General features: G+C 43.1%; 1 protein-coding gene across 7 annotated transcripts in view; it reads right to left on the reverse strand.

The window, feature by feature from the left end:
• The window catches only part of ep400 (E1A binding protein p400), a 92,859-nt gene that overhangs the window by 42,382 nt on the left and 31,379 nt on the right, over nt 1-19,098 (reverse strand). For 3 of the 7 annotated variants that reach the window (XM_084331058.1, XM_084331056.1, XM_084331057.1), the window contains exons 20-28: nt 18,524-18,710; nt 16,715-16,884; nt 14,683-14,852; nt 8,822-9,187; nt 7,280-7,453; nt 6,303-6,443; nt 3,238-3,305; nt 1,909-2,198; nt 1,394-1,596 (exon numbers count right to left, since the gene is read on the reverse strand). In XM_084331058.1, coding sequence (XP_084187184.1) covers nt 1,394-1,596; nt 1,909-2,198; nt 3,238-3,305; nt 6,303-6,443; nt 7,280-7,453; nt 8,822-9,187; nt 14,683-14,852; nt 16,715-16,884; nt 18,524-18,710 — 1,769 coding nt within the window. The remainder of the gene's footprint in view (nt 1-1,393; nt 1,597-1,908; nt 2,199-3,237; nt 3,306-6,302; nt 6,444-7,279; nt 7,454-8,821; nt 9,188-14,682; nt 14,853-16,714; nt 16,885-18,523; nt 18,711-19,098) is intronic. The other 4 variants (XM_084331062.1, XM_084331061.1, XM_084331059.1 and 1 more) reach the window with 3 other exon arrangements.

The raw sequence follows: 19,098 nt of genomic DNA on the forward strand, positions 1-19,098 counted from the left end.
GGAAAATAAATAGTTACAATTAGATTTAGACTATATATTTTGCAAAGAACTTAAGAACTTAGCCATATTTTCAGAAATGTCACCTAAAAGCACATACCTAACCCAAGTAAATGGAAGATTGCTCTGCCCTGAGGTCCATAGATGTCCCTAGATACCAAGAACATGCAAATTCACCTCGTAGAAGTGGAGCAATCTTCCATTTACTTAGCTTTTTGTTTACAAATGTATTTACTTTAATTATCCCCCCTATCTAAAGCAGTTCCTAATTCCATATAGTTCAGCTTATGATTTAAGACACACGGATCATCCTTTCTTTGTCGTGCCTCGAACCACCAAAGTTATTGGTCGACTTGCCTTTAAATATAAAGCTCCAACTGATTGGAACAAACTGCCTAGTTCACTCAGATCTCTCACTTCTTACCGGTTATTTAAGATATCTTTGTTTACTCATCTACAGACTACTTGCACTTGTTACTGATTTACTGTGTTAGGGTTTACATGTTTACAGATCAAACTGTAATTTTGTATGTACACTTATATGGGAACATATATATATCGACGATCCTCTTGGGAGGAATCAGTGTGGACTGTGGGGGTGAGCTTGGGAGAGCGTCTGTCAGTGTATAAGTGTATTTGGTTGTCCTGTGTGTTTTTTTTTATCCACTTTTTTCTCCTTATTTTTTTAAAATGTTCTCCCATCCCAATTTCGCTGTTTCCAATTCTCCCCTCCCCTGTCTTGAACGTTGCTCGCATATGCCCCCCACAGGTCGGTCGTAGGGAGGATAGAAGCCTTGCATCACATGTCCCCTCCGGTACACGAGGAGGCAGCCTGTCACATCTTTTCACCTGCCAGCGCGGACTCTCATTGGCGAGGTGTAACGTGTGGGAGGCTCACGCTACCCCCGCCATTTCCTGTCTCTGCTGTGCAGACGTCCCCCAACCGACCTGTAGGAGTCGCTGTCCACAACGCCCAGATTACCACCATTCGACTTCCACCCTCTGACTCTGCCAATTGAGCCAGTATGACGGCCAGCCCAAGCCGGAGGCAAAGCCGACAGCCGGATTCGAACCTGGTGTCTCTTGCGTTGGTGACGAGCGCAATGTCCGCTGCGCCACCCAGCCGCCCTGTGTTTTGTTTTGTTATGTATTGTATTGTATGTTTTGTATCTTATGTTAAGGACCCCCTCGAAAACGAGATAGCATATCTCAAGGGGTTTATCCTTCAAATAAATTTCAAATGTATGTATTTTTTGGCATATTTTCTGAAAATATGGCTAGGGTTTAAGAGGTTAAAGATCTGGAAATTGTCCAAATAATTTCCCATCCTTTCCAGAAGTGATCACTAGTGTCTGGCATGAGAAGCCATATGAAGGGTCCTGCTGGCCTAACCAACCTGAGTCCATCTGCATGAGCTGCATATCGGGGGAATGGAAGAGACACTGGGATGCCAGGCGGCGGATGTCAGTGCTGTGGGGGGCGGCGGCTTCCTGGAGTCTGCGGCTAATGGACTTCTGCTCCAGGCTGTAGGGGACCAGGGGATTGGTCGCATAGAGGTGAGGGGGAGGGGCTACGGCTGCCGGGACCACACACGACAACCTGAGGACATAGGAGGATAGATTTCCAGTTACTTAGAATAACTGAACACGTTAAGAGTCAACATTTTGGGAGGTATTTATATCCAATGGTTGGGAGAGTGCCTGAATCCCTATAGCCAATAACCACTATCCATAGTATTCCATTAAATCATCACTACAGACATCTTTGTAGGCAAACAACAGGGGATTGTGATCAAATGACAACAAATGAGCTTTGTTAAGGCATTGTATCACTGTAGTAGGAAACACATCACCATATAATACATAACATGTATTCCCAGTGAAAAAGACAAAAGAAATGAAAAATAGGTACCTCTGGATCAGGCTGTTGCCAGCCTCCAGGCGGTCATCATTAGAGAGCAAAGCAGACTTGAGGTGAGAAGTGGTGGCTACACAGGTCCTCTGGGACCTCAGGCAGCTCTCCCTGCCCACCCATTTCCAGCCGCCAGCACTGAGGGCAGTGTGTGCGGGTTCCGAGCCCACAGAACAGGCCTGGAGTAGGTCCGCCCCATACAACACACTGCGGCTACAGCGCCGATCGTTGGCTACAAACAGACGACTCAGACGCTCTTTAACCTGCCGGCTGTTATCCTCTGAAGATTCCTGCACAAGATAAGAGATGATGGTGTTTATTCATTTAAGCCAACTAGGATGAGTGTGGACATGATGAAATACTTCATTAGATATTAGGGGTGTAACGATGCATTGATTAATTAAGTTTTTTTTTTTTCTACTTTTTCTCCCCATTTTCAATTTTTTTCTCCCATCCCAATCTCGTATTATACAATTCTACCCTCCCCTGTCTCGAACGTTGTTAGACCATGCCTCCCACTAGTCGGCTGCAATGTGGACGAAGCCTTGCATCACGTGTCCCCTCCGGTACACGAGGAGGCAGCCGTCGCATCTTTTCACCTGCACAGCGCGATCTCTCAGTGACGAGGAGTAACGCGTGGGAGGCTCGCGCTGCCCCTGATACTTCCTGATTCTGCTGTACAGGCGCACCAACCGACCTGTAGGAGTCGCTGTCCACAACGTCTGATCCCCACCCACCGGCTTTCCCACCCCCTAATACTGCCAATTGTATTAGTATGAACGACCAGCCAAGCCGGAAGCAACGCAGAGAGCTGGGCTCGAACCCAGCATCTCCTGCGTTAGTGGCGAGCGCCTTGCCCACTGCGCCACTTAGCCGCCCCCGAAATGCATCGATTCTAATGTAACGATTCAACTGCATCGATTTGAAAATGTTAGAATCGATAATAGAAATTTATTAAAAAAAAAAAAAGAAAAAAAAATATATAATTGTGTTTATTGTTTTTATTTACCTATAGTCCATTCATGCTGAGTGAATCAGTTCCCCCAGCCACATTTGTGTATTCAAAATTTTTGGGGGAATTAACTGATCGAAAATGTATCGAATCGAATAGTGGTCAAATGAAGAGATTTCATGATGCATTGAATCGTTGCCTGAATAATCGCAATCGAAATTAATCGTTGTGAAGTCGCATTGTTACACTCCTATTAGATATGATCAGCAACTCTATAGCTCGCTCTGTTGGTTGGTTGGTCCACAAAAGTGTCCCCACCCTCTAGCGGCCACAGTTTCCACCCTAGGAGGATGAAGCGTAAGGTCAAGTGTACTGACCTGAGTAGCAACGAGAGCCGCAGCAGGCTTGGAGGAAGGTGCTGTGGCATTTGTGGTCACACCCAGAGCTTTAGAGAGAGAAACAGAGACACAAAGTCCACAATAATATGAAGCAGTTTACAATAGCTATTAACTATAACCTAAATATGATATGGGTGATACTGAAATAAAATTTTGTGAGGCAGAAAATGTGAGCTATCATCTGATAGCAGCCAGTCATGCTACAGTGCATTCAATCTGTTACTTGCAACCCCCCGCCAAGTAATTTGGATTACATTTAGAGAATACGCTGTATAAGCAATTATGCACATTTTTTATTATTGAGTACGGTACACAGTTGTTGCTTTTTTTAAATCACCATTTTATTTATTTATTTTATTTTATTTAAACTCCACCTGCCCAGAAAAGTGCAAATATAGGAACGCAAGATTTTTGTGGAGAAAATCTAAAAGATAGCCTGCTGTATAAACAAATAAGTATTTTTTCTTTTTTTTCTCCCCTAATAAATAAAGATAAATGAGTTACTGGTATTGACAATTTTTTTTTATATATATATTATATAAATAGATAGATAAAAAGAGCATCCCTATAGTGTAGAGATAGGCAACCATGTCTTTGTGCCTCTGAGTCGATCGCTGGGATGATTTGGACAACCCAGACAAAGACATCCATAATTTTCAGTCATCCAATCACACTCGGGTTCACTGGTTTAAACTTGAATCTCAGCCAATCCCCATCTTGGCCCTCTGCCTTTTCTGTTAGGTTTTCATCTGGTCTCTGTTCAGTGATTTAGCTAGCTTAGCTGTTGGCAAAAAACACCTCTCCCGGAGTTTTAAGCTAGGCTAGCTGATCCATATCTGCTTCCATTGCAGCCAGATAGCTTTCAACTGAACGCACAGAGGAGATTTGGTATCTACCGGTATGTTCTTGTCTAAATCCAGAAAAGACGGTAAGCACATTTCCCATAATATTGGCGTGTTCCTTTAACTCATTCCCCGCCAACAACATTTATATACATTATTGGGCACCATCCTTTGAACGCCAACCACTTATATATATACGTTATTTGATCGATATTTTTATTCATTATTCATTCGGGGACCTCAGTGTTACCATAGGGAATGAGTCTGAGATCATCAAAGTGCAATACCAGCCGCATCCAGCTAGACGGCGGTATCGAGCACCCTCTGAAACCTTGTATCTTGGCCTGTGCAACGGTCAAATGTCACCGGGCTCACTTTTCTTTGTCGGGCGAATGGAGCGGTTATAACGATCGGATTGAGAAGCGTCAAATGCTCCCGATGCATGATGTGTGGTGGATTATGTTGGCGACACGATCGACACCAATACTGGGACTCGCAATCAGATAATTGGAATATTCTTTTTGGGGTACATCCTAGTGAAGGTAAGTGCTCTGTGATGATATATCAATCCTGCGTTGATCCAACCATGTCTTCACCCCAATCGCAACATGTGTGTGTAACGTTACTCCACAACGTATGCTGTTGGTGACGATCAAAGCATCAAAAAAACTACCCCCCCCCCTTTCATGCATTCATGATGAAACATAATACCTATGATATAGATTTGATTTGGGAATAATAGCGTGTACAGGCAAGAAACGGCAACGTTTATAGTAGAATTGACGTATAAGGCTATTACTCAGCCTTTCGGGAATTAGCCCAGACCACTCTAAAACCGTACTTATATTCACCACGGTATAACACGGGAACGTCTGGATGAAAACATTTATTATTTTTCACATATTGAACGATAGATATGTGATGTCAAATGGGCCATAGTATTGTATCCATAGCTATAATATAGAATATAGTTATAGCTCTACAAACAAGGTGACTCACTCCTATCTTTTAAAGTGTGGCAGTGCTAGAACTGGGCCCGTCTAATCCCCGGCGGTCAATGAGTTAAGGATGGGTAGGCTATAGGATGAGATGCCAAGAGACAGAAGATCTACCATTTCCACACAGATTTGGAAGAGGACTCTTTTCTTTCATGTGGAACTGAAAATGCATCTGCCTCATATGCAACACATCATTTGACAAGACTATTTCGTCCAAAAGTGAACTGCTGAGAATAAAAGTGGTTTTCGGTAGACATTTCGGGATTCTATATTCATATTGCATGTGTCCGGATGGCAAAATTCAGTATTGCATCTACAAAAACCCCTGTAAATCATCTTCCCTTTGTTCATTTGCTTAGATTTTTTGTACACTTGATCTCAAGAAGGTGCTGAATGAGCTCGGTTTCCACCTTTGGTCAATGTTAGCATGGTGTTATTCACCGTCAAAGTTGAAAAAAAAAACAGAATAATAAGAATTATTTATATTCTCCTTTGGTTCATTGCAATTTACTCGAGCATAGTAACAGACATAATATTTCCCTATGTCCCTAGATACCAAGAACAAGCAAATGGACCTTGTAGAAGTGGAGCAAGCTTCCATTTACTTGGGTATGTAATTTTAGGCAAATTTTATGAAAATATGGCTAGGACTTAACATGTTAAGCATAAATTGTTACTAGAGAGCAAAGGGTTGCAAAATAAATGAGAGGCATCTCTCACCCTATGTGCCTGGCTGCTCTGCTGTGAATGTGTGTGTGCGCACGGGCGTCCAGGTCTCTTGCGGTCTATTGTGTTGGTATTTAAAATAGTCACTTCCTTCAAATCAACAGTTTGTCTTGTTTCCAAAATCTTGACATTTTAAATCTACTTTTAAAAGTAGCCACAATTTGATTTGTAGACTATTTGGCTAAATACACTAATAAGGAAACTGAAGCAAGTACTACAACCAGTATTTTAGAGTTTCATAATAACATGCTTTTCTCCCAAGCTAGTCAGAATTTATACTTCATTATTCAGATTAAAATTGAAACCTATTCTATGTTCCTATTATTCTAATTAGCCAGGCTATGATAAGACTTAAGAGTGGTGGTTAATTTCACCGTCCGCTTGGCCGGCGAAGGTAGATTCTCTCCAGCCTTGGAAAAGGGCTAAGTAGATCCCATGCCCAACTAGGTGTCCCACCGCTGCTATAGTGCATGTTCACCTTGCGGTGCTGAGGAGGCGCCGGGGGGAGGGGGACCAGGCAAGGAGTTGGGGACGGCCTGCGGCACCGTCTGCATCACCATGGAGCCTTGGGGCCGGAGGATCTGTTGCCCCGGGGCAGATACTATCTGCAGGATGTTGCCTACAAACACACAACAACAACAACAACAACATACAAACATAAGACCGTTGCTCCTCTGAAATCATTAAACAGTTTGACATAAAGCCTTTTTTTTACGGTCATTTCTCTCTTCATTTGATTATATTGATGATAGTACATGGAAGCATGGAGAGTAAGGGTGATACGAGTAACTCACGATACCATACTGTGACTAAATTGGCCCTCGATAACGATAATATCACAATATATGATATCCGCAATAATCAATATATTGCAAGACATTTTATATACGATATATCAAGATATCTGTAAGAAAGAATACCCATAAATATACCCATCTTTGGTGTCCATCACAAACTGACCAGTTGTACATGAAACAATGTTCAACAAATTGCAGTGTCTCTTTAACACACACCGACCACAACGTGATTATTATTAACTATTACTTATGTCCCCAACGGAAAACTTTACCATCTGCAATCAAAATATACATCAACTCTTTTATCTTTTTTCACAACACAACAATCAAAACACAATACAATAATACAAGGGACACCACAAGACCATACTTCATCAACTCTTTTATCTACCGGTAATAAGATTGATAAGACATTTTCAGTCTGTTCACCTCATTCCATTTTTATTGCAGTTAATTATTTATTAATTTATTTTAAATATCAATACTTGGTCGACACCATAGATATACCGCAGTATACATTTGTACGTTCCCCCCCCCCCCTAATGGAGAGAATGTCATGCTGACACAATGACTCAAACTGGAGAATAAAAGAAATACTCGAGGAAGGAGGAAAAGCAGATAGATGAAAGGAGAGTATGAATGCTGGGGTGTACATTACCGAGTGTACCTTGGAGCTGCAGGGGCTGTCCGGTGGTGAGCTGTCTAAGCTGGCTGGGGGACAGAGTGAACTTGTTACCCTGGAACTGCAGGGTCACCGGTGTCTCTGGCTGGGAGATCCTGTTCTGACTGCCTGCTATGTTGGGCAGCTGGGCGATCTTCACCACATCTCCACCTTCAACGGGACAGAAGAAATAACAGCAGAGAGAAGGGAAAAAAAAGGCCAAATCATCTAGTTAAAAACAGAACAAAAGCCACCAAGGAGTTCTAGAAAAACAAAGTTGCAATACATCCATTATGATAATACAGTTAGTTTCAGGGTGAGAGAGAGAGAGAGAGAGAGAGAGAGAGAGAGAGAGAGAGAGAGAGAGAGAGAGGGAGAGAGAGGACACATGCAGAACCAGGGTGGGTTAATGGGTGGAGCGAGCACAGCTGCCCTCCACAACACAACCATTAGCAGCTCCTAGTCTTTGCCCAGCCCTGAAGGGGGGGAAACAGCATGACTTTAAAAAAAGAAAAAAAGGCTGGTCCTCAGGTGAGACAAGAGAGCCTGAAATAAATTATGTATTCAGTTAAAAGCAGTACTGATTTGCACTTAACTGCAATTTCAATAGCAACACACTAGTCACAGACAAATATAACTACAATGATTTGGCTTCAAATTACAAACCATCACTTCAGTCAAAGTGTACCCCCCCCCCCCCCTCAGTTCATTTAGATATGTGTTGTAATTTAAACGTTTTTCTGCCTACATTTCAGGCAGGGAGTGGTGTGAGGCCGGCAGCAATGTGTGGAACCATTTCTACATGCTTTGCAGCAGTGCTCACCCTCAGACTGAAAACATAAACGGAACACAAAGAAAGAAAGAAAAGAAAAGATAGGAACCAAAGCTTGGGATTTTCTTCCTGCATCTGGGCTGAAGCAAGAGACAAAAGAATATTAGTGAAATGGGGAGGAGAAAATAAAAATCAATACCAGTATTTAAGGGGAGGGAAGGGGATATAATTGGGTTAAAATTGTGTCGTGTGTGGTGTATAAAAGCAGGCTTCCGTTGTGGACATGCAGGTTTCAAGAGAGACTGAGGCATGGTGAGGCTGTGGAGATGCTGCTGATATGGCTACAGTTAAAAGCGCCTATCCGTTTGGTTGGTTGTTTGTTTGTTTGGTTGGCTGGTTGTCAGTCACTTGGATCATTTCTTATCTACGGTAGAGTCTTGGCTGCATTAAAATGAGAAATCCAAAGTATTTCTCGACCAATACTGCAGCTTCACAGCTGTAGATGCATCATTTAAAATGATAATAATGGTACATGATAGAATATCACCAAATAAGCCTTCCCACCCTCATTTATCTAATCGAATTCCAATTAACAGCTTGTGAACTTACAAAACTATGTCTTAAAGAAAAAAGGAGAAAAAAGAAGAAAAAAAAAGCCTGGACAACACATATCAGCAGTGTCCCAGGGAAAGACCTCGTCTCAGAGCAGCCCATTCTGTTGTGCCAGAAGTGGAGGGGGAGACGTTGACGGGGAGGAGGCCACTTACTAGGCAACCGTGCCTGGGCCTGGGATGTAAGAACCAGCCTCTGGGACAGTAAGCTGGGCTGGATGGCATGGCTGGGGGCTAGCGCAGGCCTGGGGACCAGTAAGCTGGGCTGGATGGCATGGCTGGGGGCTAGAGCTGGCCTGGGGACCTGTGCCATGCCAGGCTGGCCGAGTTGGGCTACTGAGCCCACCACTGCCCCAGCCAGGGTCTGGCCCAGGGCCACAGGGGCAGCCCCCACCACATGCTGCCCCAGGCTGCTGCTCCCAGAGGAGGTAACAGTGGTGTTGTTGCTGCTGCTGATGCTGCTGCTGCTGCTGCTGCTGACAGGAGCGGTAGTCTGAACTCTCGGAGTAGCCACTCCAACCGCTGTAAAGTACAAGGGAATTTGCCATGGGACTATCTGTTAGGACCGATTATTACTCAGTCTAATCATCTGCACCAATTTTATTCACCTTCTTATTTTCTTTTTTACTTGAGTTTCCCAGGACCTGTGGGCACCCAGTGTTTTTCTCTATTTCAGAAGCTGACAGGCTTCAAACTTATAGGATACCAATACAGCCTATACTTTGGGTTGAACTTGATGTATATCTGGGTTGAATCTAAAACAATTAGGGAGCGGCCAAATTGATCCATTGAAAGTATTAAAAAAATTATATTTCAACAAGTTGTTGGACAGGACTGATGACAGATCGATAGATAGAAACTTTATTGCCATTTCAACACCGTTGATTGGGATTTGTCTTGGTGCCACGTACAGTACAGACAATGTTAAAAACATACAATATAAAAACACAAGAATACAATATAAAAACACAAGAGTACAATATAAAAACACAAGAGTACAATATAAAAACACAAGAATACAATATAAAAACACAAGAGTACAATCCCCACAATAAAGTTTTACACAAACAATTAAAAAGAAAAAATGCTACAGTACCTAAAATAAATTGCTCAGTGTTCCAGTTTTAAAGTGCATATTGCCTTAAAGTGCATGTTGGCTGGTGCTAGCCCTTGTTGTGCAAAGTGCCTGTACATTTGTACTCGAGTTCAGGTGACGGACAGCCTCGGGATATGTACCGTTTTTAAAACGGGATGTCCTGCACCCGAGACTTTGGAGTCTTCTGCCAGAGGGAAGGGGGTTAAAGAGGTCGTAAGCAGGGTGAGAAGGGTCCCTGATCACCTTTTCCCCTTTCCGCCGGATTTGTGTGGCATAAATGGAGGCCACAGAGGGGAGCTCACAGCCGATGATTTTTGACGCTGTGCGTACAGTTCGTTCTAAATGTCCCCTATCATGGACGGTGGTGTTTCCGTACCACACAGTCATTGAGAAGGTAAGGACACTCTCTACAGTGGCTCTATAAAAACTGAGCATCGCCTCCCTGGACACACCAAACTTTTTAAGCTGGCGCAGGGAGTGGAGCCTCTGGTGGGCTTTGCTAATTATGAGGCTGGTGTTAACTTCCCATTTTAAATTATCACATATGGTGATGCCGAGGAATTTGAAACTGTCCACCCTCTCCACCTGCTGGCCGTTTATGTACAGAGGAGGGTGGACTGCCTCCCTGCGCCGGAAGTCAACTATAATTTCCTTTGTCTTAGAGATGTTCAAAAGCAGGTCGTTCTCCTTGCACCATACAGCAAAGCTATCAACTTCAGCTCTATAGGCCGATTCATCCCCATTCTTAATTAGTCCCACTACTGTTGTGTCATCCGCATATTAAAAAAATCGGACAGAATCAGAGTGGGAGGTACAGTCATTAGTGTATAGACAGTAGAGCAGAGGAGAGAGGACACAGCCCTGGGGGGCCCCGGTGTTCAAGGTCCTGGAACTAGAGAACAAATTACCTACTTTAACCACTTGTTCTCTGTCTGAGAGAAAATCTAGAATAAAATAGCACAGAGACTCATCAATTCCAAGCAATTTAAGTTTTTCAAATACCGTAATTTAAAAGGCACAATCGTGTTAAACGCTGAACTAAAATCAATAAACAAAATTCGTACATAAGTGGCAGAGGCCTCCAGGTGCTGCAGGATGGTGTGTAAACACATAGATACAGCATCCCCTACAGACCTGTTGGGCTGATAAGCAAACTGATACATGTCTAATTTAACAATACTAGATAAATGATCACAGACAAGCCGCTCAAACACCTTCATAATGACAGAGGTCAGAGCGACGGGCCTGTAATCATTCAGACAAGCAGCGCTAGATTTCTTGGGCACAGGTATGACTATGGCAGATTTATAGCATGCCGGGACTTTAAGTGTGCTGAGAGACCAATTAAAAAGATCTGTAAAAACAGTAGCGAGTTGGTCAGCACCATTTTTCAGGGTAAAAGTAGACACATTGTCTGGCCCTGCGGCCTTCCTAACATTTTGTTTGCGGAGTAAGGCTCTGACTTGGTGTTCCTCGACTACAAAGGGGGGGGGGGGTTACAGGACTACCCTGGGTTGATCACCTGAGTGCACATCAAATCTGCAATAAAATTCATTGAGCTTGTCAGGGAGTAGGGGGTCCCCATTCTGAGCTGACTGTTTATTCTTGTACCCAGTAATCATATGTAGACCCTGCCAAACCCCTTTTGCATCCCCAGCTTTCAATTTGTCCTCAGGACTGTCTCTGTACTTAGCCTTAGCTGTTTTCACACTTCGTTCAAATTCATACCTGGCAATTTTATAGAGATCTGCATCTCCACTTTTGAAAGCCTGATTCTTCTTAACCCAGAGACTTTTAACCTCTTTATTAAACCATGGCTTATTATTGCCATAGATACGGTAGTCATCATCTTTGATGGGATACACCTGTCTTCCGAGAAGTTGATGTATGAGGATATTGTGTCAGTGTATTCATCCAAATCATCACATGCTTCACTAAAAACAGACCAGTCAGTGAGCTCCAGACAGTCGCTGAGCATATCAGCAGCCTCAGTCGACCACTGCCTCACAGGCCGGACAGTCCTTTTAATAGTCTTTAACTGTTGATGGTACTGAGGGATTAAAAAGATCATATTATGGTCAGACTGACCGAGAGGGGAGCGCAACATTTGTCTCCGCCAAATTTTGATGGCCAGAAAGTCCAGAAAAGTTTTACTTTATGGAAATGATCAGGACACATTCCCCTCTGCTTAGCCAGTCAGTCTTTTTAGGAAAGTAAAGCTTGTTCTAAAATAAATGACCTGGTTAGCCATGGTCATTAGCTGAAGATAGCAATATTCCAGAATGATATCAGTTAGCCGTTTCTGTATATTACAATAGAAATAGAATAATAAACACAAAAATACATCATTATTCTATATCTATGGTATATAGACTGTTTCAGTGGAATTGCATTGCTATGGAACAGCTAATATCAATAGCTGGCAGGAAACCAACTGTAGTTTGATTTTGTTATCAAGCTGAAACAGTCTACCGGTATATGCAAATTTGTGTTAGTTCTAGGGATGCCCCGATCACGTTTTTGCCACCGATACCGATCTTCTATGAGCCATATCGGCCGATACCGATAGTTTTTGGTTTTGTTATAGATAAAAAAAAATTGAAAAATAATCGAACACTAACTGTAACCGTTCTGTCATGCACTTGTCCTAATATACTAACCTACACTGTAGCACCAACATTGTAACCAACATTGTTACTCAGCTGAGTTGTGCCCTTCCTGATGACTTGTCGTACAGAACTTGTAAGTCGCTTTGGATAAAAGAGTCAGCTAAATGACTAAATGCAAATGTAATGTAAATACCCATTGTTCAATTAATAAACTGTTAATTAGACAGACTGGGATCATTCTTTTGTGCAAGGCAACATCAGGTTTAACTTAAAATATTACTTTCCTAACTTAGTGAAACTAAATGTAACAAATTAACAGATATAAATGTACTGAATTGTTATTTCTTATTTGATTTATTATTATATTATAAATAAAATTAAATAAAAAATGTCACCGATACCCGATGCAGCTATTTTAGTGAATATCGGATCAAGGATAAGGATCAAAAAGGTACCACAGATATCACAAAAAAAGAAGAAAAAGCAATTTTCCTATCAAAATAAGAACAGGGAAAGATGTGGAAACAAAACGTTGTCACTTGCCAATTGACTATGGCACCGCACTACTGAACCCTTATGAATTACGGGATTGATTAAACATGCTATATTCATGACACACAGACATTTTTGTACTGTATGCAGGGCTCCAGAATGTGACCATTTAGTGATGGTCCTTGTTAAATTCATCACCTTCATTTCTAAATTGTACAGAGAGGGAGAGAGAGAGAGGGAGGGGGGGAGAGAGAGAGCCAACATAAGGCTCTCATCACAAACGCCTATCTGGACCAATTCAGCATGCTCCTTCATACTATTCATTCGGGTCCTTCTGTGCTAGAGACCTGAGACAGTAGTCCTAAAAGTATCAATCTAGATCAGCAGCAGGTGATCCTGTGAAGAAAGTGAAGACTCTTTCCCACAGTAATGGCTCATCACAGGAATGGCTCATACACAATATACGTGGCTGAGATGTTGCAAAGAAAGAAAAGTCTTATATGTATTTTTCAATACAATACATAAAACATAAGCACTTTGAACTGCAACCTCTGTATGAAAAGTGCTATACAAATAAAGTTATTATTATTATTATAAGAAAAGGAAATTATGAAATGTTAAAAATACAAATGTGTTGTGCTGAATGTTGATTTAAGTAGTGCTACTCAACGTTGTGCCGGTGCTACTAAAGATGTCCTAGTGGCTAGTCTGGAGCCCTGGTGTGCATTGTGTCTGCATGATATGATCAATCATGTGAGGAAATCCACTCATCCCACTCGTGCGACACAATATTATACACCACCAACATTTCCACTTTAACACTTTCAGTGCCCACCACGTGATAACACGCGTTATCAGCCCGACGCCTGAATGCCCACCACGACAATTAGCGTGTTATTTTTTTATTAGCGATCTGAATTCATATCTCATCAACCGAGTCTCCCGTTGGTAAACCAGCCCCATCAGGAGCTCAGATGTGAAAAAAACCACCCCCTATCGTCTCCCAGATGGTAATGCACCCTTTTGGAATGGACTCAATGAAAATGGATGAGAAAAGAAAAATCCGGAATCCACATTTTACTTCTCAGGCATGTAACCCGAGCCGATCGGATTCATTGTGGACCATCAGAACAGCGTGGAATATGTGTTTACAGTATGTAGCGTTGGATCAATAAAAGCGATCGATTTTTGGAATGGCGATCAGGAATTGGAATGATCTTTTTGGAGAACATCTGATCTGAGGTAAGGAATCTATTTTACAAGTCTTGGGATAATCAGAGTTGTATTTGCTGAGATCTCAGCGTTCGCCCTATATGTGTGTGTGTGGGCGATGGCTTTGAGGAAATCAGAGAATCGATTTTTCAGATCGCCTATATAGCGTGCATACGTACACATATACTATCGATAATCTAGCGTTTATTTGAAAACGATAAATAGGCCGAAAAATGACAACGTTCTAGAATATTCCAGTAAAGGGCGATTATCATGGAATATTTATATTTTCCTTGAAAACGAGGGCTTTTCAAAATGCTATAAAACTAAAATGAACAGATAAAAAAAACAATCCGCTTCGACAATGTTGACTGGAAAACGAGTCATTGATAAGCGACGGGCAGATTAGACACATAGCCATAATTTAAAACATAGATTAGGCGTTATTAACGCTAACATTGAAGTGGATGGTGGGCATTCAAGCACTAAATCATGCGCCCCCTGCTGGCACTGAAAGTGTTCAGGAGCAGCATAACTCCCCATATAGCCATGTGTCTAGTATCACTTGTGTTGTGTGTGGAAGGGGGCGAGGTGTGGTGAGGTCGTACCCTGAGAAGTGCTTGTAGTCGTGGTGACTGGGGACTTGCCCCTGGTCTGAGTCGGCTGGTTGGCCGTGACAGTAGCCACGGTTGTAGTGGCAGGGCGCTGGCCTGCAGTACTGGTGATGGTAAGCAGACGACCTTCTGGCTTTGTGCCGTACTGCACCGGCTGGAACAACCTGGCAGGCAGCCAAAACGAGAGTCAACTCAGCAATGTCACAATATACATGTTACAAATTGTTATGTGTACTTTCTCACATGGTGGAGGGTCTACTTACGGTTTTTTGGTGATACATTCACATTGTGGTTTGAGTGTGGTGTCACTAAGTGGTGAGTTGTGATTGACACTGTTCTTTCTTGTAATTAACATGGTTGCTTTCATGTAATTGAACACAGGTGTGGTGACGAGGCTCCACGCCCTATTAAAAAGGAAAACTCCAACATTTTGGGAAATTAGCTTATTTGGCATCTACCCTGGAGTTAGACAAGAAGATACATACCTTTTTCTTCTCTGTGCATGCAGTAAGAGTAGGAAGACACGCACTGTTAGCCTAGCTTAGCATCAGTCACTGGAAGTAGGTTCCTCCATTAGCCTAGTTCCCAACATCTTCCTACTCTTACTGCATGCACAAAGAAGAAAAAGGTATGCATCTTCTTGTCTAACTCCAGGGTTCCCAAAATGTTGGAGTGTTAAGATACATACATTTGTCTTCTCTGTGCATGCAGTAGGAGTAGGAAGACGCGCACAGTTAGCCTAGCTTTAGCCCCTTTCGTGACTTTCGGTTTGCAAGCCTGGGGCTTTTGTGACCGCAGTCACTTATTTATCCGCGGCCACCACTTCAGAAAATATCAACCAAGCGTGAATGTGTGGATCACGTTGTGCCAAAAAATATCAGATATGAATTTCAATGATACCCAGCGTACAATATGGGTTTAACACAGCTTTACGGTGGGGTCTGGAAGCTCGGAGTTGCTAATAAACAGTTTAAAACATTGTTACTCGACGAGTGGTATTTACAGACCGAACGTCCATCTCCGCCGTTGGTGTCACAGCGCATGCGCAAACCGAAAGTCACGAAAGGGGCTAATCCAGAACCTGAGCTACGGAAAGCAAACAGCAACTGGTGCCGCTATTAGGCTGCCTGGTGCGCATGCGCTGTGACACCAACGGCGGAGATGGACGTTCGGTCTGTAAATACCACTCGTCGAGTAACAATGTTTTAAACTGTTTATTAGCAACTCCGAGCTTCCAGACCCCACCGTAAAGCTGTGTTAAACCCATATTGTACGCTGGGTATCTTTGAAATTCATATCTGATATATTTTTGGCACAACGTGATCCACACATTCACGCTTGGTTGATATTTTCTGAAGTGGTGGCCGCGGATAAATAAGTGACTGCGGTCACAAAAGCCCCAGGCTTGCAAACCGAAAGTCACGAAAGGGGCTAGCCTAGCTTAGAGTCAGTCACTGGAAGTAGGTTCCTCCATTAGCCTAGTTCCCAACGTCTTCCTACTCCTACTGCATGCACAGAGAAGAAAAAGGTATGTATATTCTTGTCTAACTCCAGGGTAGATGGCAAATAAGCTAATTTCCCAAAATGTTGTTTTCCTTTAAGCAGACCAGGAGTTCGTCACTGCTGTGTGTGTGCTCTCACCATTTTTGGACCATTTGCTCTTGTCCTTTTTTGCTGCTTGTAAACTATTGCTTTTGTTGTATCCTAAACCATGGAGGCTGGAGCACCCAGCTCTCCACGTTTGTCCTTTAGAGTAGTTATTAAATAAATATTGTTATTTTTGGTAAAACGTGTTTACAACCAAGGCCTACCGGGAAAACGAGCTATATTTCCTGTGACTGTTGAGGCCTTAGGGCAAGTCATATATGCTTGGTTGTAACACAAATAATAACATCCATGTTATGTTTCAAGTCACCCTTACAAAGGGGCAAAGAGCCCAGTGCTAACATAATCATAATGTCCATATGAGAAGTGATATCCTTGTTGTTACAAGTTGAGGTTTCCAAAAAGTTAAACCAGTACAGACCTCATAGGTTTGATTTTGCACAGCTTGGGTCGAGGTGGTGGATCTGGAGCGCCGTGGATCTCCTCTATGAGCTGCCGGGTCAACTTCAGCTTGGGAAGCGCCTCCTCGGTCTGATAGCGAGTCAGTCTGTTCTCATTTTGGATCAGGTCAAATATGGACAGGTCTGCCGTCTGAGAGGAGGAAGACGTTGAAGCCCAAGACAGAGGAACACGGCATCAGATTAAAATGTCTCTACACGTGGCTAAAACTAGCTATTTAATTCAAACCTTAAAACACAACAAGGTATCAAAACTGCAGGTAAAAACAAAAGCACAGGACTTCCGGTTTTGCGACGTTCTGGTGAGCAGCCACATGAAAGAGCTCCCGGTCAAGTAAAACAATAAAAAAATGAAGATTCGAGGACAAAAGACAGAAGGAAGAATGAACACGAGGATAAATGAAAGAAAAGCAACTCCAGATGAAGTAAATACACTGATGGAAAAGACTCAACACGAGGCAATGATGCAACAGGTAGAACAAGCTAGCGGGACGCTAAATGTCAGTGCAGAGAAGCTACAGGCTAACATACAAACTAGTTTACAAGCTAACAGAGGCTAACCAGGCCACCACGCAGATTGGATTAGGAGCAATGCGGAGCATACAATGTAACACTGAAAAATCCAATGGAGGTGGCAATGAAGCGTCGGAGCTATGTAGAAATAAAGAAAATTCAGAAAAAGAAAGGAACCAGGTCCCAACAACGTGCAGGAGGCGGTGAGGGACACGGGGCGGAGAGGATGGAAGGTGCCGGGAGGGGAAGGAGAGAGGCCTACGCTGACGCAGAGGATGGAGAGGGCACGCAGGTGGACCAGAACCGAAAGATCGACCCGGAAGAGAGGGGCCTTGCGTGTTGCGGGGTCGTGGTGGGGTCTTGTGTGTTGTGGGGTCGATGTGCGGGGGGTGGGGTTATTTGTGACATGGGAGGTAACGGGCTTGGCTCGGTGGGGGGGGAGCCCCCTGCACTCTCCTCTACTGGGCCTGGCCCAATCAATTCAAGGGACCCGTGTCGCTGGGGCCCGGCTCCGTGTATAGCGGTCCTGGGATATGGGGGAGTCCTATCTCTCGGGGTGGATGGCGGGAGGGGGGGTCCCTCTTATGGGGGTCTGGGCTGCTGAACACAGCCTTAGCATAGGGATTCAAGGGACCCATGTCATTAGGGATGGGTACCGAATTCGTTACTTTTGAGGTACCGAACCGAAACACGTCGGTACTACCGAGTATCGAATCAAGTGAGAAGAAAAAAAAAAAAAAAAAAAAAAAAAAATTTTACTTTTTTTTTTTTTTTTTTTTTTTTTATAAATTTTTTCTTTTCATGTCAACGTTCACACGCACAATATATGCTTACCTAGGATTTGACTTGATTCAACAACAAAGCAGTCGGAGCAATGACAAGCCGAAAACTGTCGAAATTGTAGTTATTTGAAGTTTGGATTTTTTTTTACGACTGAGGTAGGTAAATTAAATTTCGACAGTTTTCGGCTTGTCATTGCTACCGAAAAAAGGTACCGTTGGGTACCGGTATCGATTCACAGGTACCGGTACCGGTTCAAATGTGAAAGGTACCCATCCCTACATGTCATTGTACGGTTATATGTTTGATGTTGTTTAAAGTGTTGTCTAAATGTTGTATGTCTAAGTGTCTAAGTAAAAAAAAAAAAAAAAAAAAAACAGAAGCACGGGATGAAACCATTTAGTACAGACTAGTGACTCTTTTGTCATCTAGTTCTACATGAGTTTAGCTTTTTTTTTTTTTTTTTCTTTTTTATGTACCTTCCACTGGTCATTCTGCAGGGCTCCCAGCACTAGAGACGGGGTGTTGTACTGCAGAGAAGAGCTGACGTAGGAACTGCCCGTCTCTCGGCGTGCCACCAGGTCCGGGTGGTTACACACCCGCTGGAGCTGCATCAGGACCTGCAGCACGCTGACAAAATGGCCCGTCTTCAGTGCTTCCTGGGCTCTGAGGGGAGACAGTTACCGAGAGGATACAATGATGACAAATACCCCAAAACAAAGATGGCCAGGAATCAGGAGCTCAAAGCACAGGAATTCCCACGGTAACATAAACATACTGTGTTTATAGGGGCTGTTAACACAATGGCGCCCGGCCACGGAGATGTCCGTGTTTCGAATCCAACGATTGAGGACCAACCACGGACATGTCCTTGGCAAGGTTGTTTTGGCTTTTATTCCATTGTAATAACCTACTCGATGTCACCGAGCAGCACTGCAGAAGTACTCTACTATTTGAATTCGAAAAAGGGCATTACCGGCCAGATCCTCTTAGGAGCGCTATCTCAATAATGCAGTGTTCCCTGTGGCAGAAGTTGTCTTGTTTTTTCTGGATC

This window comes from Notolepis coatsorum (genome assembly GCF_963971535.1).
Source record: "Notolepis coatsorum genome assembly, chromosome: 1".
NCBI lineage: Eukaryota > Metazoa > Chordata > Actinopteri > Aulopiformes > Paralepididae > Notolepis > Notolepis coatsorum.